Source organism: Aquarana catesbeiana, linkage group LG04 (assembly GCF_042186555.1).
Source record: "Aquarana catesbeiana isolate 2022-GZ linkage group LG04, ASM4218655v1, whole genome shotgun sequence".
Taxonomy (NCBI): Eukaryota; Metazoa; Chordata; class Amphibia; order Anura; family Ranidae; genus Aquarana; species Aquarana catesbeiana.
In genome coordinates, this window is record NC_133327.1 from 282,118,811 (window position 1) to 282,142,366 (window position 23,556).

General features: G+C 40.7%; 1 protein-coding gene across 1 annotated transcript in view; it reads right to left on the minus strand.

Moving 5' to 3' along the window:
• CSMD1 (CUB and Sushi multiple domains 1) overlaps positions 1-23,556 on the minus strand; it is a 3,274,537-nt gene that overhangs the window by 791,347 nt on the left and 2,459,634 nt on the right. Inside the window, exons 30-32 of the mRNA XM_073626646.1 lie at positions 20,920-21,114; positions 8,177-8,293; positions 7,179-7,292 (exon numbers count right to left, since the gene is read on the minus strand). Of these exons, the coding sequence (XP_073482747.1) occupies positions 7,179-7,292; positions 8,177-8,293; positions 20,920-21,114 (426 nt within the window). The remainder of the gene's footprint in view (positions 1-7,178; positions 7,293-8,176; positions 8,294-20,919; positions 21,115-23,556) is intronic.

Consider the following 23,556-nt stretch of genomic DNA (forward strand, 5'->3'; position numbering starts at 1 on the left):
TGCTGTTGCCTCAGGAAATAGTGGGAGATTTCGATTCCCCTCAGTTCCTCGGTGACCGGCGGGTGTTTGCGGCCCCCTGGCATGTGAAGATGGCTTGGCTGCTCGGTTCAACGGGTGGTTCTCAGCCCGTTTTAGTGCAGAGCTCCCGGCGGTGCGTCCTCACGCTTTCATCGCTAAGCCACGCCCCCTGAAGAGATGAGTTTTCAGGGATCACCTGAAGGTAGCAAGAGTAGTGGATAGCCAGATAGACAGAGGTAGCGAGTTCCAGAGGATGGGAGAGGCTCTGGAGAAATCCTGGAGACGAGCATGGGAGGAGGAGATGAGAGAGCTTGAAAGCAGGAGGTCTTGAGAAGATCGGAGAGGTCGATTTGGGTAATATTTGGAGACAAGATTAGTGATGTAGCTCGGGGCAGAGTTGTGAATGGCTTTGTATGTTGTGGTTAGTATTTTGAATTTAATTCGCTGGGTGACTGGGAGCCAGTGTAGGGATTGGAGTAGAGGGTTGGCAGACACTGTGCAGTTGGTAAGGTGGATAAGTCTGGCAGCAGCATTCAAAATAGACTGAAGAGGGGATAGCCTATGGAGAGGTAAGCCAATGAGAAGGGAGTTGCAATAATCAAGGCGAGAGATAACAAGGGAGTGAATGAGGAGCTTGGTGGTTTCATTTGTTAAAAAGGGGCGAATTTTAGAGATGTTATGGAGGTGAATTCTACAAACTTTTAACAATGATTGGATTTGAGGCTGAAATGACAAGTCAGAGTCTAGGATTACACCTAGTACCCTGGCATGAGGGGAGGGACTGATGGTTGCATTGTTGATTTTGATGGAAAAGTCATGGAGGGGTGCACGGGCGGGGGGGGAAATTAATAGCTCAGTTTTAGAGAGATTTAGTTTAGGGAAGTGGTGCGATATCCATGCGGATATGTCAGTTAGTAAGTTAGTAATGCGAGAGGAGACTGAAGGAGTAAGGTGAGGAGTAGACAGATAGATTTGGGTGTCATCGGCGTATAAGTGGTATTGGAAGCCGTGGGCAGTTGTTAAGTGACCAAGGGAGGAAGTGTAGATAGAGAAGAGAAGGGGTCCAAGAACCGAGCCTTGGGGGACCCCCACAGAAAGGGGCAATGGAGAGGAGGAGACAGAGTTGTAGGTGACACTGAAGGAGCGCTGTGATAAATAGGCAGAGAACCAGGATAGAGCAGAATCTCGGAGGCCAAGGGAATGTAGTTTATTGAGAAGGAGTCAACAGTATCAAAGGCCGCAGAGAGGTCAAGTAGTAGGAGTATGGAGTACTGGCTGTTGGTTTTAGCAGTTAGTAAATGGTTAGTGAGTTTTAGTAAGGCAGTTTCCGTGGAGTACTCCGAGCGAAAGCCAGACTGTAAGAAGGTCAAGAAGGTTATTTTCATTGAGGTAGGAGCTAAGACGGTTGTGGACTAAGCGTTCTAGAAGTTAAGAGGTGAATGGGAGCAATGAGATGGGGCTTAAGTTGTTCAGGTTGGTAGGGTCCAGTGAGGGCTTTTTAAGAATGGGAGTGATCTGCGCATGTTTTAGAGGGGAGGGGAAGATGCCACTAGAGAGGGAGAGATTGAAGATGTGGGTGAGGGAGCATAGGATGGAAGAAGAGGGTGACCGTAGTAGTTGTGAGGGAACAGGATCCAAGGGACAATTGGTTAGGTGGGCATCCGAGAAAATTTTTGTAACCTCTTCAGTAGTAGCCAATTCAAAAGAGGAGAGTGTTGAACGTGCTGCTAGGCAAGGTATATTGGGTGGGGAAGACGTACGCACAGTGGAGATGTCCTCACGAATTGCATCGATCTTGTCTTTGAAGTGATTGGCAATCTCTTGGGCAGTGAGTGAGTTAGTGGGTAGAGGGGGTGGGGGACGAAGCAGAGAGTTAAAGGTTGAGAAGATGGGGACTGGAGACAAGGAATTCATAAGAGAGACAAAGTAGGCTTGTTTGGCAGCATGGAGGCATGAATTGTATTTTAGAAGGGCAGATTTATATAGGGTGAAGTCTTGCAGGCATTTGGTTTTACGCCACAGTCGTTCAAGAGCATGACAATGTCTCTTGAGATTTCTAGTGTTGTCAGTTTGCCAGGGTTGTAACGGTCGGGGCCTGATTCTACGTGTGGTTAGAGGAGCAAGTGCATCTAGTAATGATGAGAGTGAACTGTTGTAGACAGAGGTGGCCAGGTCAGGACAGGACAGGGGAGAGATTATGTCAAATAGGTGGTAAGTAGCAGAATAGAGAAGAGAAGGGTTAAAGTGGCAAAGGCTTCTACAAGTAATTGTTTGCTGCTTGTAGGGATGGGTGGTTGGAGGCAAGGATACAGTGAAAGTAATGAGGTTGTGATCAGAGAGAGGAAAGGGGGTGTTGGTGAGGTTGCCAGGGTTGCAGAGATGGGAGAATACAAGGTCAAGGGTATTACCATTGGAGTGAGTGGAAGTATGTGTCCATTGGGTTAGGTCAAAAGATGAGGTTAAGTCGAGAAGTTTAGCTGTAGTTGGGCTGTTAACATTGACAGGAATGTTAAAGTCACCAAGAATAATGGTGGGTATTTCAGAGGAGAGAAAGCAGGGTAGCCAGGCAGCAAAGTCATCAAGAAATCGCGATACCGGTCCTGGAGGCCTATAAATTGCTGCAATCCTCAGAGAAATGGGAGAAAACAGACGAATACAGTGCATCTCGAAAGAAGAGAGGGATAGAGAGGGAGGGACAGGAAGGACTTGGAAGGTGCTTTGTGGGGATATAAGGAAGCCAACTCCACCTCCTTTCTGTCTGTTGGGTCTGGGGGAGTGAGTCCAATGGAGACCACCATGGAAGAGGGCAGCAGGAGAAGCTGAGTCAAAATTTTGAAGCCAGGTTTCTGTTATGGCGAGTATGTTCAAGCCATGAGAGATGAAGAGGTCATGTACAGATGTTAGCTTGTTAAAGATGGAGCGGTCGTTCCAAAGGGCGCATGAGATTGGTGGGGTGCTTTGAGGAAGCAGGGGGATAGAAATTAAACTGAGTGGATTGCGGTGGTTGCCAGAGGGGGAGGGGTATTGGATATGTGGCTTGCATTTGGAAAATGGCGGACCAGGATTAGGAGAAATGTCACCTGAGACTAGGAGAAGGAGGAGGGCGAGGAAGGCAAGGTGGGAGTGGGATGTGCATGAGCGCACGTGTCTAGTGGCCCTGGTGTTTATGTCAGCATGTGGGTGCAGCAAATGCAGGAGATGATGGGTGCCATAGTAGGGAGAGGGCAGGAGTGAGGGTGATATGTGCATGCTGCAGGGAAGAGAGGAGGGGTAGAGTAAAGATAATTTGAGGATAGAAGACACCAATGTGAGAAGGAAGAGAATAAGGAGCATGGTAGTGGATAGAGAGTGGGAAACTAAGTTAATATAAAATAAATGTCAAAGCTGGTTTGCTTGTAGTCTTGCAGAGTGGAGCAGAATTCTTGTTGTTGTTCATGCAGCTTTAGTTATCCTGCTTTCGTTAAACTGCGTCAGTGAAACTGCGCTTCACTCGTGACAGAGCCACTCAGGACAGAGCCATGATGTCTGCGCCTTGCCCCTGTCTGCACCACCCCATAAGCTGCCATAAATTCATAGGGAGGCTAAGCTGGGATGCATTTCTCAGTTGGTCATTATTGGCTCTGATGTGAGACACCTGAATATGGGGAGGAGATGGCCAGTACCAGACCAGCGACAGACACAGTCTAGGGTCGTAAAGCTAATTACCTCTCTTGATCGCTCAAGCCACATGGAGTTGAGAATTGATCACCAGTAATATTGCTATTGCAGTGTGTTTGTTATAGAGCTAGCAGTAAATATGGAAGTTTAAAGATATGGCAGCAGGAGACAATTACCAAAAATATGTTACAGCAAAGTCAGCAAAGTCAGTTCAGTAGAGATGTACAGATGGATAGGAGACAATTACCAAAAATATGTTACAGCAAAGTCAGCAAAGTCAGTTCAGTAGAGATGTACAGATGGATAGGAGACAATTACCAAAAATATGTTACAGCAAAGTCAGCAAAGTCAGTTCAGTAGAGATGTACAGATGGATAGGAGACAATTACCAAAAATATGTTACAGCAAAGTCAGCAAAGTCAGTTCAGTAGAGATGTACAGATGGATAGGAGACAATTACCAAAAATATGTTACAGACAAGTCAGCAAAGTCAGTTCAGTAGAGATGTACAGATGGATAGGAGACAATTACCAAAAATATGTTACGGCAAAGTCAGCAAAGTCAGTTCAGTAGAGATGTACAGATGGATAGGAGACAATTACCAAAAATATGTTACAGCAAACATGGGTTTACATCCACTTTAAGCCATTGGCAGAAGTTTTGTTTGTTTCTTTTGTTTTGGCCATCATAATTTTCACAGACTAGATATAGAAAAACTAGAAGCCATTTGCCCCCAACATTTACTACAGAAGTATAGATATAGTATAGTTAAGTTAGTATAATGAATGCATACTTAACTTTATGAATTAAAAAAAGAGTGTTAGCTTTGAAACCTCATTTGCGTGAAAGTTAATAAAACATCATACGAAATAAACTACAGCTTGAGAAGAACATAAGTGTCCCCTGACAGCTTGTTACACAGAAGGACTCTTGCTTTCTGTGTGGAAGCAATGGTCTCTCTGCAGAGATCTGACACACATCCCCTGCTGGGTCAGAGCTATCGTTTTCCACTTAGCAAGGAGCATGAGCTATACTGATTGCAGAGCTCAGCAGGGTGCATGTACAGAGCTGCCACATAGAGAGTAAGGTCTCTATCAGCAACACAGCTGTTCCTGATGGGAAACATCACATAAGGTACGGGGTCAGTGACAACAGCAGCTCTTTAATGATGCATTACCGGATTTTTGCTATCGTTAAACGTATACAGAGTTCCTTTATTTAGCTCTTGAGTACCAATCTATAAAACAAGGCAAATTTCAGTTTTCACTGCTGTGATATATGTACTGACAATTACCCATTAATGCAACACCGTACCCAATTGAAATTTATATTTTGTAACAGATAGAGACGTTTTTGGTGGAACTTAGTAACCACTGTTTTTTTTTGTTTACTATATAAAGGAAAACAATAAAGAATTTTGAAAAAAAAAAATCCCAAACTTTCTGTTAAAATAAAAATGCCAGGACGGTACAGATACCTTCAAAATGACCCTTTTTGGAAAGTAGACACACCAACCCTCATTTTTTGCCACATTTTTTGGAAAAAAAATTTACGCTGGTAATAAGATGGTTAAAAATGATGCTTGGTAATGATGCACTAACTATAGCCCATATCGATCATAAACAGAGGGAGGGGGAGGTAAAGGGGATAATGTACAGGTTACATATAGTGGGAGGATGGAGATGAAGGGGTTACATGTGTGTGACCGGAGGTGGTGTAAGGGTTAAAAAAGTTGCTTGGAACTGATGCTTCTTCTGACCCAGTCATTCAATAGTAAGGAGAATGCTGACAGATGTAAACACTGTACTGTTTACATCTGTGATCCCTGTGGTTAGTCTCTCTCTGATCAATTACAGAAATCTAAAAATACAGGACCTCTCAGATCTGCTCTGAACACAATGCCTGTGAAATTAGACAACTGTGAAAGGCTCAGTTCACACGTATTTCTGCAGTGGCATTTATAAAAGCACTGCAGAAGTAAGCGTCCATCACCTTGCCATTTTTAGATGTACAGTGGTAGGGAAGTGCTTGATTTGCCTCAAAAGCCCCCTTATCGGGGTCCCCTTTTACCCTCAGGCCCCATAGAAGCTGTGAGAGCTTCTATTGTTACACCACTGTTGGATACATATATGGGAAATGTCTTACATACTAAAGGATTTTGCGCGCTCAGACCTAAGATATAGTTAAGCCAGACAGTACAGTCAGTTTGGGGACCTGACCTTTCTCTACTGCATTTAAATTACACTGGTAGGTCACTTCCCTGGACCCAAGAATACGATTGGAAAGTGAGGCTGGGTTCACATATGTGCAAATTGGATGCAGTTTTCATCGCATCCAATTCGAATGACAGACGAGTGTAGCCAGCTCTCAATGAAGCCGGTTCACACAGGTCTGGGATGGCTGCAGAGCGGATTGTAAAAGGGTCCTGGGCATTTTTGGGTCTGGTTCAGGTGCGAATTCAGGCACAAATTTGGAACTGAATCACACCTGAACCGGTGAACAGAAATGCGCTGGACCCCGGCACAAAACCGCAGTCGCACATATGTGAACCCAGCTTGAAGGGCAGTGAGTGATAAGCTCACTGCTTGCTTCTCTCCTTTTGTCAGAATGTATCTTGCTAGCACATGTAAACGCAGGGAACCTGATTGATTTTAGATGCTGCTCTTTCCTCTTCCAGTCATAGTGCTGTTATACAGGGATTACATGAGGTTGATAACAAGTCAAGTTCAGATAGTTAAACTATCTGCACAAATGCATTCATGCGTGCTTTTTATATACAGTATCTACCTGAATCTTAGCTCTAATTTGAAAAGTAAAATTGTGATTGCCCTTTTTTTTTTTTTTTTAGATTTACATTGCACATACAACATTGATAAGAAGCTAGTGAATATATTGTTTTTTATTTACCAGGATATTCTCTATGGTTACCACAGCGAATGGTTCAGAAGGCATATGTGGTTCCCAGTTACTAGTGGCCATTATATATTTACCTAAATATCTGTTGAATTAAAGACTGTGATGTGAACACAATTGAGCTCAGTGAAAACAATGAATCTGTGTTCACTTTCAAAGCACAATCAAATGCAAGAGTAAAAAAAAAAAACAAACAGGATTTTTTTTTTTGCAAATAACAGGGTGATTGAAGTGAATACAGCTTATTCCTATTTTGTATGCTATAATTCACACTTATTCACTAGTATAATAATCATAATCAAATAAACGTTTTTTTTTTTTTTGTTTTTTTTTTTAAACTGTACTTTGGAAAGATAACCCAATTACTGATATTAGATTCTTCATGTGTACTCTAAAGGTGTCTGAGCATTCCACTATAATACTGATGTGTATAAGGCCTCTAGCTAGAGAGATGTTTTTGCAAATTGGTAATACTACATACAATATGTTGAAACATATGCAGTAAAGAAAATCTTATAAAATACTTTAATTTTGCTTGCATACATATGTAACAGACAATATAAATATAAAATATATTTAATTTTATTTACCTGTATGACTCCCTGAGAGGGAACTGAGTAGTCTTGACTGTGGGTGTGCTCCATCGAAAAGTTCAACCAAATCATTGAGAGCTGTCTGGAAGTATGCAAACTGCCCAAACACAACTAAAATATCAGTGAAATAACAATAATGGTAAACATTACAATGTTTCCAGAGTCTAATGGAAAAAAAAAATAACACATACAGTATAACATTGTTATTGCATCTCTTGATGCCAGTGATGATCGTCATGCAGCTATTGACACCATTCTCAGCCTACCTTAAAACCACTTTTAATGTAATATGTAATGCAATCAGGCTGCATATAGAGTAATTCATATTTTAATCTTTTTTTTTCTATTAGCTAAATGCTGCCTGCACACAGGAATGTTGGATCATGGCTCTCACACATAAGCTCTCCTGTGGTCTGACATGCCCCACTGAACACTGGGCTAATCAATATTTCTCTCACTTCCTGAGCAGTGCTATTGATTAGGCATTGTTCATGAGGGTGTGTCAGAGAGCTGGGAAGTTGCTTGTGACAGGCTCTCCTATATGCTGACAGTAGAGGATTTTCTTTATCCCAGCTGCAGCACTTAGTTGATAAAAATCAAAAGTAAAGAAAAATGGATGTTTATCACTATAAAATGCAACTTAACTGTATTACAGAAATAATAAAGGAAGGCTCAATTGAGATGAAAGCTGGTTAAATATAATCAGAACTATTGGTTATGTATATATAAAATCAGGTGGTTTAGCACCTTAATCAACTATCTTATCATTGAGTCATTTTTATGCCTTAAGTCTTTACATTTAAAAATGTATATACAATATATATATATATATATATATATATATATATATATATATATATATATATATAAATTAACTATTTAAATGCAATCCACCTGTATTTATTCTCAAACTGAACAGTATCATATCTATACTATGAAATGTTTACACTGTCAAATTTTATTAAACTGTAAATAACAATAATTCTTCAACTTACCAAATTCCTTTGGAACTGTTATTGAATAATGACAAGTCTGTCCAACAGTGTAATTATTTGGATAGTTTGGGGACAGTACCACACCCTCAGTTCCTGTATATTGCCCTCCACATGGTGCTAAAAAAGATAGAATATTTGTAATAATAGTTATTTCACATTTTACAGTTGCCATCAACAAGTTTTTTTTTTTTTTTTTTAATGGCATGTATCATGGGACCTAGTAACATTATATGTCAGGGATATAAGCAAACACAGATATGAATATGAATATATACAGTGAACTACATTTTATGTTGCTTTTGTTTCACAGGCGTGGCAAAATATATCGCCATGACCCTCTGCACATATTATTGGTTGAAATTGCCTCCAATGTCCCTTACTTACAGCAGGATTAATCAGAAGCCAGCTCAGATATGTAGTTTATATGAACCCCCATAATAATACATTTAATACCCAGGATAACAAGCTGCTGAAAATTCTTTATAGCTACTACTTTTTCGATATAATAATTTAAAATGAGGAAATACTGCATAAATGAAATACAATATTGAAGAATACATTTCCATTTAGGAATTTGTGATTAATCTTCATGACCATTTGAGCATAACCAATTTGCAACATCAACTACTCCCCTACCATCTAAAACACGGACCAGCAGAACAACAACTATAATTCTCAGTAAATACTGTAGGTCTTTGACTATTTGGCTTCAAACTCCTAAAATTCAAATCAGACACATATTAAATGTAATAATACAGTCATAAGAACATGCAGGATATCTAGTGACATCCAAAACAGAGCAATTCTTTTAGCATTATAAATCATATGCTGTACTTACAGCGCATCACTTGCTGTAGGGAGTAAAGTGAGTAAAAAAAGTTTATTTAGTAATGAATAGAAGAATCTTTACCTAGCATAAAGTTTACTTTAATCATCCAATCATGTGCAAGGCAAATTCATTTTTAACATTCCTCTGCACATAATTGGTTGATAAAAGTTAACATATATTCACTTTATTCACTAATCTAAATGAACATTCTCTACTTCTTTAGTTAATCAGCTTGAAAGCCAAGCTGTAGATGTATTTTGGTTTTCCTAGACTACAGTATGTCACATTATGAGAGCAGACCAGGACTTCATTCCCTATATTTTAATGGATTCATCTCTAAAATGAATCAGAATCTTGGCGTCAGAGAAGAACTAAACTTTTTAATGTTATATAAGTGTTTCACCAGGCCTGCAGAAACACCGCTCAGAGCCAAACACCCAAACAGACCCAAGATGTAGATATATTAATATTAAATAAAAAAGAATAAGTAAATATTCAAAGGTGCATAACCGTGAATAAACATCAGTATGCAATTAAAAGTTAGACATAAATAAGATTGAACTCCACTGTGTCTGTCTAGGCAGAGAGACAATCTAGTGAGCAGCAGCCGTTTCAAACCAGAGAAAAAAAGAAACAAATATAAAAGCAGTGTTATAAAGTAATCACCATTTAGACTAAATTATCACACTAGACAGCGCTAATGTTGAGCATTTAAAACTTGTGGCCAACAACACATATATGGACAGTCTTATATCAGAGAAGAGTCCTTTAAAAGAAAATCCCTTATAAAGGGAAGTGATGAAAAGTTCAGGGTGTAATTCAGATAATCAACAGGTGATCTTGAAAAAAACAATCCTCCACATGCACCTTCCACCGATCACTGTGAAATCCACCCGGTGACAAACACTCTCCCCCTAGGGGGTTAAACTCACCAGAAAAGGGGGCAGTCTTTAGAAGTAGTATGTTGCCATCATTACTATACACAGGGTCACAGGTTTGCAGGGCTCATAATGAATCAAAAAAACAGAAAGAATGGTGCACATAGCGTAATCCTGTTTATTGATTCAAAACCCCTTGCACAAAGACAGACAGAGAACCCCCCTTCAATAAAAATACGTACATCAAATAAAACAAACAGTGAGCAATCAATCAAACAGGCAGGTATTGCCAGTGTGTACACTTCACCCAAAGCTGTCAGCGCCGCTACACAGGAAAGGCTCAGTACTTCCTGGTTGTGCAGATGACTCAGGTGGAGCGCACACGTCACTTCCTGCGTCGTGTTGGCCACTCCCTGACGCATTTCGTCATATCCTTTGACTTCAACAGAGGGCGTGGCCACACGACGCAATGGCCAGCTTATATACCCCTCCACAGGCCGCTCAGCTAATCACAGCAAGACTAAGGCGGGTGCACGTCGCCAGCTCCAGCCTCACTGGCGGCTTACTGTAAACAGCGTGGAGGGACACAAAGGCGCTGCACTAATCCAATATAATAAAAATGATTAAAGAGTGGGCACAAGCAACCTTGATTAAAATACATTAATCAAAAAGCGTCACCACATGCATCTTAGCATTATGGAATACCATTCACAGGCAGCAAGTGCTATTTTAAAACCAAATCATAAATAAAATAAATAATAACATTGATGCATTTTAGAGTCATCTATAGGAAATCTAAAATCGAACACACTAATTAATATGCATATACAGAATATACATGTAAAAAGGAAACTCTAATACGGTTACATACTAAAGACCTTCCTGCACTTTTATGCACATATATTTAGTGAAAACAATGTTTTATTATATAAGTATAAAGAGGAACCATCAAAGCAATAATACTGCTAGATACAGTCCCCAACCTACAAGGCTATTGTGGGACTTTTTGGGAGCCTAGCCGCGTACGGGGCCCCGAAATCCAATCACCGCCTTCAGGATTTCTAAGGGTGAAATTTTTTGATTTCACTCTTCACTGCCTATCACAGTTTCGGAGGCCATGGAATGCCCAGGTGGCGCAAAACCCCCCCAAATGACCCCATTTTGGAAAGTAGACACCCCAAGCTATTTGCTGAGAGGCATGGTGAGTATTTTGCAGCTCTCATTTGTTTTTGAAAATGAAGAAAGACAAGAAAAAACATTTTTTTTTCTTTTTTCAATTTTCAAAACTTTGTGACAAAAAGTGAGGTCTGCAAAATACTCACTATACCTCTCAGCAAATAGCTTGGGGTGTCTACTTTCCAAAATGGGGTCATTTGGGGGGGTTTTGTGCCACCTGGCCTTTCCATGGCCTCCGAAACTGTGATAGGCAGTGAAGAGTGAAATCAAAAATTCAGGCCCTTAGAAAGCCTGAAGGCGGTGCTTGGTTTTCGGGGTCCCGTACGCGGCTAGGCTCCCAAAAAGTCTCACACATGTGGTATCCCCGTACTCAGGAGAAGCAGCAGAATGTATTTTGGGGTGTAATTTCACATATTCCCATGGCATGTTTGAGCAATATATCATTTAGTGACAACTTTGTGCAAAAAAAAAAAAAAAATGTGTCTCTTTCCCGCAACTTGTGTCGCAATATAAAATATTCCATGGACTCGACATGCCTCTCAGCAAATAGCTTGGGGTGTCTACTTTCCAAAATGGGGTCATTTGGGGGGGTTTTGAACTGTCCTGGCATTTTATGCACAACATTTAGAAGCTTATGTCACACATCACTCACTCTTCTAACCACTTGAAGACAAAGCCCTTTCTGACACTTATTGTTTACATGAAAAAGTTATTTTTTTTTGCAAAAAAATTACTTTGAACCCCCAAACATTATATATTTTTTTAAAGCAAATGCCCTACAGATTAAAATGGTGGGTGTTTCATTTTTTTTTTCACACAGTATTTGCGCAGCGATTTTTCAAACGCATTTTTTGGGGAAAAAACACACTTTTTTAAATTTTAATGCACTAAAACACACTATATTGCCCAAATGTTTGATGAAATAAAAAAGATGATCTTAGGCCGAGTACATGGATACCAAACATGACATGCTTTAAAATTGCGCACAAACGTGCAGTGGCAACAAAATAAATACATTTTTAAAAGCCTTTAAAAGCCTTTACAGGTTACCACTTTAGATTTACAGAGGAGGTCTACTGCAAAAATTACTGCCCTCGATCTGACCTTCGCGGTGATACCTCACATGCATGGTGGAATTGCTGTTTACGTTTGACGACAGACCGCCGCTTGCGTTCGCCTTAGCGCGAGAGCAGGGGGCGACAGGGGTGCTTTTTTTTTTTTTTTTTTCTTTATTATTTTTTTGCTTTTTTATCTTATTTTTAAACTGTTCCTTTCATTTTTTTTTTTAATCATTTTTATTGTTATCTCGGGGAATGTAAATATCCCCTATGATAGCAATAGGTAGTGACAGGTACTCTTTTTTGAAAAAATTGAGGTCTATTATACCCTAGATCTCTCCTCTGCCCTCAAAGCATCTGACGACACCAAGATCGGTGTGCTAAAATGCTTCCCCAATTTTCCAATGGCACTATTTACATCTGGCGAAATCTAAGTCATAAAATGCTCGTAGCTTCCGGTTTCTTAGGCCATACAGATGTTTGGAGCCACTCTGGTCTCTGATCAGCTCTATGGTCAGCTGGCTGAATCACCGGCTGCATTCTCAGGTTCCCTGTTGAGACAGGAGAGCCAGAGAAAAACACGGAAGACGGTGGGGGGGTATTCCCTCCCACGGCTTGTAAAAGCAGTCTAGAGGCTAATTAGCCGCTAGGATTGCTTTTACATGAAAGCCGACCGCTGGCTGAAAAGAATGATACCAAGATAATACCTAAACCTGCAGGCATCATTCTGGTATAACCACTCAAATTCGTGAATGGCGTACCTGAAGACAAAAAAATGGTTAACAATAAAGCACAGTAAACGGTAAAGTATAAAAAATTGCATACCTGAAAAGCAAACATGATAAAACATAATAACAATAAAACATTGCAGAATAGAATACAGTAAAAAAGAGCAGAACAATAGAGAGAATAGAGAGAGAGAGAACAATGAAACGACAACTATTTTTTTTTTGTTTTATATATATATTTTTTTTTTTACACTTTTTTTGTAACTAACTTTTATAACGGTAACCGGTTCCAGGTTCGGGTCTCTCAAAATGCGATGGCATCTTGGGAGACCCTGTGAAAGTGTGCCTAATCTGTGCATTGCTGTACCCTACGCTAATACTCAACTAGTGAATGGTAGCGTTCAAAACATTCACCAATGCAAAGACCAGGATTGTCAGGACAGGAGGGACAATAATAGCGGGTGTCACGCCTATATCCGTGCTTGCTGCAGACACAACATCTTTTTTGGGGGGGTTGGTTGGGTAGGGGTACTCGGGAGGACATAAAGAAAATGCCTCTCATGCAGCTGACTGCATTTGGTTGGGGATGTGAATGGGGGAAGTACGGGCGCTGCAGAAGCGGTGGGTTCCCAATTAGGATTGGCGAATGCAGCAGGAAGGGCATTATGGGCACGACGGGCCTGTGTTTGTCTTCTTGGTGGCAGCGGGACACTACTTGTGCTTGCCACCTCACCAGCTTGAACTGCACTTATGGGACTCGCCACGTCACCAAGTGTTACTGCAGTGCTGGTTTGACTACGACCGGGGTGTACTAGGCCGCTGGCGCTTGCCAGTTCAATAAAAAGCTACCAAAAAAACTGTTAGCGATTGCAGGGATCAGGCCTGACTCTGCGAACGCTGCAGTTATGCGTTAAGTGTTTTGTAAGTGACAGTGATCGATCGATACTGCACTTGGGTGGGCTGAGCTGGGCCGGGCGGAGGGGCAAAATGCAGGTGCTAGCAGGTATCTGGGTTGATCCCGCTAACACTGCGTTTTTGGGAACCCTAAACTACTGAGGACGCCAGTATAGATCTGATCGGATCAGATATTGATCCGTTCAGATACTATACCACTAAGGGAGGCGTATGCTGCGTGCGTGGGTGTTAGCGGTACTGGCGCTAACCTGACGCTGCTTGGGGCTGGTGCTTGCCAGTTCACCAAAATACTACCAAAAAAACTGTTGAATCAATAGTGAATAATTCCGCGCCACATATAAAAATAATAAATTTGTAAAAAATAAAAGTGAAGGAATAAAAGTGAAGCAGCTACACCCTCAAACAAAAAATGGAAAATTCCATAAATGCATAAATGTGAAGGAAAAGAGGTTGGGGAGCGCTAGATAATAAACAGGAACAAATATTTGTAAAATTAAAAATTCCCTTAAATGTAAATATAATCGAATAAAAATAATAATAATACCAGCCTGCCTATATATCTATTGTGAACAAAATTCAAAAACTAAATACCAGTGAACAATAATAATTGTGCAATCGTAACATATAGTGTCAAAGAAATAAAAAATAATTGTGTATCAAATATAAATTGACATCAATAACAAAGTCCATCCAAAATTGGTGTGAGATCCTGATGTAAATCTTTGATAACAAAACGTGAGCAGCAAAATCCCTTCACCATCACTGAAAAAACACACACCAATGTGCTCATGGAAATGGATGTCCGCTTACCAGATGAAGTTGACCAATTTAATTAAAAAAAGGTCAAATAGGCTTTAGCAAGATATTGCTTGCTGCAATGGAAAAAAATGTACCCGGCTTTTGTCCTCACATCACAGGATCTCACGTATGGGATATAAAATAGATGGAGAGGAACCGAACATAGTGTAACACCATTTATTTAAGAAAACAATAAAAACAGAACATAGCCAAATGGCTACTCACATAGAAGGTGCCATCGCCCGGCACTGAGGCTGAAAAGCGTATCTAGGAATGGAGAAATCCAATCTGTGGGAGAGATTTCCCAGATGATCTCGGCAACGGCGTGCGTTCCACCCTCGACCGAGGGTGGAACGCACGCCGTTGCCGAGATCATCTGGGAAATCTCTCCCACAGATTGGATTTCTCCATTCCTAGATACGCTTTTCAGCCTCAGTGCCGGGCGATGGCACCTTCTATGTGAGTAGCCATTTGGCTATGTTCTGTTTTTATTGTTTTCTTAAATAAATGGTGTTACACTATGTTCGGTTCCTCTCCATCTATTTTATATCCCATACGTGAGATCCTGTGATGTGAGGACAAGAGCCGGGTACATTTTTTTCCATTGCAGCAAGCAATATCTTGCTAAAGCCTATTTGACCTTTTTTTAATTAAATTGGTCAACTTCATCTGGTAAGCGGACATCCATTTCCATGAGCACATTGGTGTGTGTTTTTTCAGTGATGGTGAAGGGATTTTGCTGCTCACGTTTTGTTATCAAAGATTTACATCAGGATCTCACACCAATTTTGGATGGACTTTGTTATTGATGTCAATTTATATTTGATACACAATTATTTTTTATTTCTTTGACACTATATGTTACGATTGCACAATTATTATTGTTCACTGGTATTTAGTTTTTGAATTTTGTTCACAATAGATATATAGGCAGGCTGGTATTATTATTATTTTTATTCGATTATATTTACATTTAAGGGAATTTTTAATTTTACAAATATTTGTTCCTGTTTATTATCTAGCGCTCCCCAACCTCTTTTCCTTCAAAAAAACTGTTAGCGATCGCAGGGATCAGGCCTGACTCTGCGAACGCTGCAGTTATGCATTTAGTGTTTTGTAAGTGTCAGTGATCGATCGATACTGCACTTGGGTGGGCTGGGCTGGGCCGGGCGGAGGGGCAAAACACAGGTGCTAGCAGGTATCTGGGCTGATCCCGCTAACACTGCGTTTTTGGGAACCCTAAACTGCTGGGGACGCTAGTATAGATCTGATCGGATCAGATATTGATCCGATCAGATACTATACCACTAAGGGAGGTGTACGGTACGTGCGTGGGTGTTAGCGCCGCTACTGGCGCTAACCTGACGCTGCCTGGGGCTGGTGCTTGCCAGTTCACCAAAATGCTACCAAAAAAACTGTTAGCGATCGCAGGGATCAGGCCTGACTCTGCGAACGCTGCAGTTATGCGTTTAGTGTTTTGTAAGTGACAGTGATCGATTGATACTGCACTTGGGTGGGCCGGGCGGAGGGGCAAAACGCAGGTGCTAGCAGGTATCTGGGCTGATCCCGCTAACACTGCGTTTTTGGGAACCCTAAACTGCTGGGGACGCTAGTATAGATCTGATTGGATCAAATATTGATCCGTACAGATACTATACCACTAAGGGAGGCGTATGCTGCGTGAGTGGGTGTTAGTGGTACTGGCGCTAATCTGATGCTGCCTGGGGCGACGCATTTCTACGCCGGGCGATCAGGGGGCTAAACCTTTATTCGGTAATAAACGGCGGGTGCCCTGACACTATAAAAAATAAACAAACTAACCAGCGTCAACCGTAAAACTTATACGGTGATCAGTGGTGAAAGGGTTAACTAGGGGGCAATCAAGGGGTTAAAACATTTATTCGGTAGTATATGGGGGTCCCTGTCACTATAAAACGCTGACGGCGAACCTAAATATTTACGTCCCTAACTAGCGTCACCAGCGACACTAATACAGCGATCAGAAAAATGATCGCTTAGCGACACTGGTGACGGGGGGTGATCAAGGGGTTAAAACTTTATTAGGGGGTGTTGGTGTTAGGGGGGTACCCTAGACCTAAAGGGGGCTAACAGTAACTGTCCTAACACTGTAACTGTCACAAACTGACACCAATACAGTAATCAGAAAAAAAAAAAAAAAAAAACCTGCTTGGTGTCAGTTTGTGACAGGGGGGGGTGATTGGGGGGTGATCGGGGGGGCGATCGGGGGGGGGTCGGGGTGTTTTGTGTGCCTGGCATGTTCTACTGTGTGTGTAGTGTGTTTTCACTCACATTGATGTCTTCTCTCCTCGGCGCTGGAACGGAAACTACCGAGCCGAGGAGAGATGACATAATTTCCTTTGCTGCTGTTTAGCATACAGCAGCAAAGGAATGTTCCCATTGGCCAGCGGCGATCGCGAGGGGGGTGCCACGAACGGATGGCCTTCCCCTCACCTCCGATCGCCGGGGAACAAAAGACGACCGCCTCGGGCACCGGGGGGGGGGGGGGATCGGACCCCCCACCCGCGGAAGGCAAATCACGTACATTTACGTGATTTTGCCTGTCCGTGCCACCTTGCCGACGTACATCGGCGTGAGGCGGTCGTCAAGTGGTTAAAGTAAAGACAGTTCATAAGAACTGCACTAACCCACCTTCTCTAGCTGCCCTGAACTGATATACACTAACACCTTCCTCCTCAGCTCTTTACCACTGGACACACATGTAAAGAGAGCTCTAATGTACTTGTAGAAGGCCTTATTTGCGCATTACCAGCCTGGGATAAGAACCTGTACAAATGTATGAGGAATCACTGAGCAGGCACATCCAAGTGGGTTATTTACTAAACCTGGAGAGTGCAAAACATGTGCAGCTCTACAAAGAAACCAATCAGCTTCCAGGTTTTATTGTCAGAGCTTAACTGAACAAACTGAAGTTAGAAGCTACACCAGATTCTGAGTGCTCCAGTTTTAGTAAATCTCCCCCAAAGACTAGGCTGTGGCTGCATACTGAGGTATGTAAGCAGCAGGTGTAGGGAGGTTTTAGTGTACATTTGTTCAGAAGGGCAGATGAGAGTGGGTGTGTATAGGTTTTGTTAAAGCTATGGCTGTCCTTGTAAGAAAATAGAAATATTTGAGAATATGGTTTAGGTTAAAACTAATTTTAAGCATTCGATCACTGAATATTATATGACACATTTAATGCATGGAAATGGGCTCCACAGTTAGGGTATATCTCGAGGTTTAAAAAATTGCCCTCTTTTAAAGACAGAGTCTAGCTACATTGAATAAAACCTACAAGCATTGAAAATGTTTTAATTTTGGCAAGAGATTTTGGCTAGCAATAACTGCAGTTTGAATACCATTTTGCACTGTATTTTGCTTTTTCATTTACATGTTTATATGCACCATACATCTTTTGTGTGTATTGCATATATAAAATTATGTGACAGTCTTCTATCAAAAATAATACGAATAAAAATAACAAATGTTCCATAACACTCAGTCTAACGTTTCTCTTCATTAGCCAACAGGAGGACATACACTAAGCCATGGTAGAATTGGAGCTTAGCTCACGCAGATACATATAAAATTTCGATATTTGTGTTGAGAATACTGACTGCTCTAACCTTCATTCCACACTGGAAAATGAAAATGCGGCTGCCAGAACACCATTAATCAGTGTGTAATTAGAGCTTCTCATGTGCATAGGGATCCATGAACCATTCTAAACAGCAGACATTGTAGTAAGGAGACTCTCCAAAATCAGCAAAAGACACACTATTATTATTAATAGTGACATGTAAGAATAGACACACATTTTAGGTCTATAGATTTTTAGCATGTGGCTTTTCTAGATAAAGAATTCTGATGTCATTAGGATATATTAGCATAAATAAATAAAATGCAATTTATACTCAGAGTTCACTACAGAGGTTTTTTTTAGGATCTATATACCAATTATTCAGAAAAGAGAAAAAAAAGTTCATTAGACAATGACTACTATGACAACGTACTATGTAAAAGATACTAATACTGTAATTATTGATGCTGCCATTTCACAATGGTGCATACAGTTATTTCTTAAGCTTTTAAAATAACACATGCATGGCCAGAAGTTATGTAAATTATATTTCAACTGACGGAGTGAAAGACAATTGGAGTAACTTCACTACTGATGGTGTTATGGGTTAAAACCCCCATAAATATTTCTGGAATAAATGCATATCTTATATATGACTAAGCCACAGTTGAATAGAAATGGTAAAATGTAGATTGACTGATTGCTTAATATTCTATGCTCCGGTATTCTATATTCTATTTAATGCTTCACTACTTCACACATACTAAGCTCATAGCCTCTTATTAAAATCCAACTTTAAGATTATTTTAATCTACCATGCATAACCTGCAGAGGTATTTGTAGGACAAATAAGTGTTTGCACTTTTCACATAGGTTTCCTGGCTTTTCTAAGCGCCCAGTACCATAAAAAATAACTCTACCCATAAGCATGTTGCTAATCTACACATTATGAAATTAAGCAAGCGTTTTTTAGTTATTGTGTTGTTTGCATTTAAAGTGTAAGTGTATCTTTCAACGGAACTGCATTATCACATCCTCCCTAGCTGCCCTGAACTAATATACATTATCACCCAGCTGCTAACTAATACCTCTGCCAGGTTATGCAGGTAGATTAAGATAATATTAATCTGCTATGCATAACCTGACAGAAATACAGTACAGGCATACCCCACTTTTAAGTACACAATGGGGTTTATTTACTAAAGCTGGAAAGTGCAAAATCAGGCTCACATTTGCATAGAAACCAATGAGCTTCTAACCCCAGCTTGTTCAATTAAGCTTTGGTAATAAAACCTGGAAGCTCATTGGTTTCTATGCAGAAGTGAGCCTGATTTAAAAGTGGGGTATGCCTGTATGGGCAAAACAAATAAGAGTGTGTACTTTTCTAATCTTTAAAATGTTTTCAGGTCTCCTCTTTCTAGGCACCTAGTACTTAAAAACAAAAATCTAGTTCCAAATAGTTTTTTACATCTGGGTGGCATGGACCAGAACTGCATCCTTCTTATAATTGTTTTTTTTGTTTTGTTTTTTTACTTTGAATTTCATTTAAGTTTTCTGGTGATACAGAGTCAATATATATTTCCATAAAGTAATTAGGCAGTGAGTACAAGGTTCAAACCATTACAATAGGGTATACAATGTAAACTTGTTCAAGGATTATTAAACACATATATTTGATGAATTTAAAAATATTGAGAGAAATGTGCCGCCTATAATGTTATAGGATGACACCATGTGTGGGGGCATATAGGCAGGTGGTCCTGTGGGGTGTTAAAACTTTATTGTTCAGTGATACGAGTAGTAAATCAAGATAGAGGTGGACATTTAGGAAGGTCGAGCCAAGGATCCCATTTTTCTTAGAATTTTTATTGTCATTTAGGTCCCTGCTAGGAACATGGCTGTAACATGTTTAAAATATCTTTCCAGCCACAATACTGGCCTGTGCAAATTTTCCATATATTGCAATAGAGAACCATAATATAAGGTGGGCCATTGCTGACTGTCTATCATGCTGATATATAGGTTTTAATGTTTCATGTGTTAATGACTTGGAGCAACTTTGGAGCTCAAGAGTCTATACTTCACTTGCCACATGCTTGTCCAGGTCAGCAATTGTAATATGACTGAAATTAGAATAATTCAAGATTGTACTTTTTATTATTTACATGCAGGTAGCAGATTTGTTCACTTAATTTGAATAGTGTGGTGACTAATCACTATACATTAGAAACATTGGTTATAATGTTTTGGTGCCTCAATTCAAGCTTATTATTTTCTGTAATATAATGGGCTATTATTATTATTGTCTGGACCTCATAGTAAGCAACTAAACAGAATGAAGATTTTTAACATCTTTGTATAGCTAAGTATTCACATCTGTACTGTTTTTTTTTTAATAAGTCTTCCAGTTGAACCAACACAATGGGTGTTTTGAATATTTTTTTTCTTAATACTGTAGTTCCATAGCAGTCTTAATGCTATGTATGTATGTATGTATATGTATGTATCTGGCTAAAAAGAACACTGTAATGTCCACATAAAGCAAATACCGTACTTTATAACAAAAAATATTGTTTTGTATTGTAGCTCTAATATCATATTTTTGCAACTGTTGTTATTTTTTTTATTATTAAAAGTACGGTTAAGACACTTCTAGCCACCACAAGTGTATACTAGCTCTTAATCCCTTTCTACATATGTTTAAACAGAAAATATCCAAACACATTGTTAGTACTTGAATTTGGTTTACTTGTGAAAACATACCATTACATGATGGCAAACTCTTGTTCCATGCAGGCTTTCCATCTGCACCAATCATACAACTTATTGTTGCAGGATCAACAATTTTGTATCCTAGATCACACTGGTAAGTTACCGTTGATCCAAGTTTAAAGTCAGTTCCAATCCGTGTACCATTCATAATGTTCCCTGGATCAAAACAAGCTTCTCTTGGTTTCTCTGTTAAAAGAAAAAACACACAATTATGCAACTTTAGGGAGCACTAAAAGCTGAACCATTGTCATATGTATAAGGGTATTTTTAAATGGAACTAGTGTAGGTATATGAATTTGATCTGGTATTATCCCCTTTGCTCCACTATACAGAAACACTTAGGCTACATACACACAGGCCAAGAATCAGTCAATGATCATTATCCAGTATCCAAACCGAATGTGATACAATAAGCACTATGCATCTAATGTCTGATCAGTGCCATCAAACACTGACTCATGTCAACTACTGGTGAGCATGGGTGGCACTGATGAGCAGGCACTGATGGGCAATAATAGGGAGCACTTATTGGCATGACTGATGGGCACTGATTGGCATGACTAATGGGCATTGATTGGCACCACTGCTTGGCACTGACTTTAATCACTGATGGGCACTGCTGGCATCACTGCTGGGCACTGTTGGGGCTGCACTGATAACCAGTGCCCTGATTATCTGTACAGGTCTCTCCTGAGAGGAAATGCTCCTAATAGGCTCTCCTCTCCTCACACGCTGTCAGTGTGAGGAGAGGAAAGCTGATAATCGGCATTTCCTTGTTTACTTATGATCCGCTGTGATTGGACACAGCTGATTCCATGGATAAAGAGCCGTGTCATTGGCTCTTTGCCAAGGTCAGGGATGCGTCATGTCCCAGAGACACAGTGCGCCATCCAATTGCCGCACTGTGCACCCCCGTGGGTGGACAAGCACGATGAGAGTGGAACAACATCTATGGCATCATCCCAGAACAAAAGAACCCCCCACCACCCTCAATTGTCAACACAGCAGGCAGAAGGTAGTTAATAACAGATGCATGCACCACAGAAGAAACAGGGTGGGGAAGAACATGGATGGAGGGAATGAATTGAGGGATAAGGGGAAGGGGGAAAGAGGATAGGGAAGACAGAATATAGGAAGGGATAGGAGAGGAGGGAGGGGGTGTAAAGGAGAAGTCGAGGATGGATAGGGTAAGATGAGGAAATAGACAGGGGCCAGGTAGGGGAATGCTGAGACAAAGGAGCCTAACCTAGCACAGTGAGTATATATGGCAAGCATGGTTAAATACTGTGGCTGCATGGTAGGTAGTGGTATAATCCAGGCCTGTGTCTTGCAACTGGACAGCTCCTAAGTGGGTCCACTGGATTCAAAATCCTGGACCCATGAGAGCAGATTCATTGCAAGCATTTTGAGCAGTCAGGGAGATAGCCTAAAGTATTGAGTAAGATAACTATGAGTAGTCATAAATGCAATATGCTGCAGGCCTGGAAAAGAGGCAAAGAAAACATCATGGCATAAACATGAGGAACATATCTAGAAACTCCTTATTCCACGTTTCTAGATATGTGACCTAAAGAAGTCCTGAGACAGAAACTCAAAAAGGCTCCTCCAGGAACCTTGCCAAAGAGGTTAGGCATGAAGGGTCATCATTCACGACAAGAGCTTTGCAGTGAGCAGTTGAAGCCAGCAGGCTGCCTCCTCCCGGGGATCAGCTGGTTTGCAGGGTGATGTGTGACAGGTTTTGATAATGCTTAATGTCAGCTCTGCTAAAGAAGATATGGCCCCTGTTTCTATCTCTCATAAGGATTTCTTCTTTGAACTGAAAGTTCACCATGCAACAGATCACATCTCTGGGTGGATCTGTATCTCTCCTCACCTTGGTCTTAGAGCACGGTGGGGGTACTCTCGAGGAGATCCTTGAATGTGGTGAAGATGGCCTGTGTCAGCTGGCTGGGCACAACAGCTTTAGGGATGCCCTGTACCCGAAGGTTGTGGCAGCATCTCCTGTTATCTAGGTTTTCTAAGTGTCGATGTAGCTCTTGCAGGTGCATGGTATGCACCTTTGTGACCAGTTGCACCTTTTGGATTGTAACATCATGGCGGGCAGTGTTTTCCTCAACTTCCTACAACCACATGGCTACTGCTTGGATGTCCAGGCAGAGATCTGAAGTAGATAGTGATGATAGCGTTTCTTAAATGTCCAATGCCACTGCATGTACAGTATCCCACAAAAGTGAGTTCCCCCCTAACATTTTTGCAAATATTTTATTATAACTTTTCATGTGACATCACTGAAGAATTGACACTTTGCTACAATGTAAAGTAGTGAGTGTACAGCTTGTATAATAGTGTAAATTTGCTGTCCCCTCAAAATAACTCAACACTCAGCCATTAATGTGTAAACCGCTGGCAACAAAAGTGAGTACACCCCTAAGTGAAAATTTCCAAATTGGACCCAATTAGCCGTTTTCCCTCCCCGGTGTCATGTGACTCGTTATCGTTACAAGGTCTCAGGTGTGAATGGGGAGCAGGTGTGTTAAATTTGGTTTTATCGTTCTCACTCTGTAAAAAAGAATTGTTGCTCTACATAAAGATGGCCTAGGCTATAAGAAAATTGGCAAGACCTTGAAA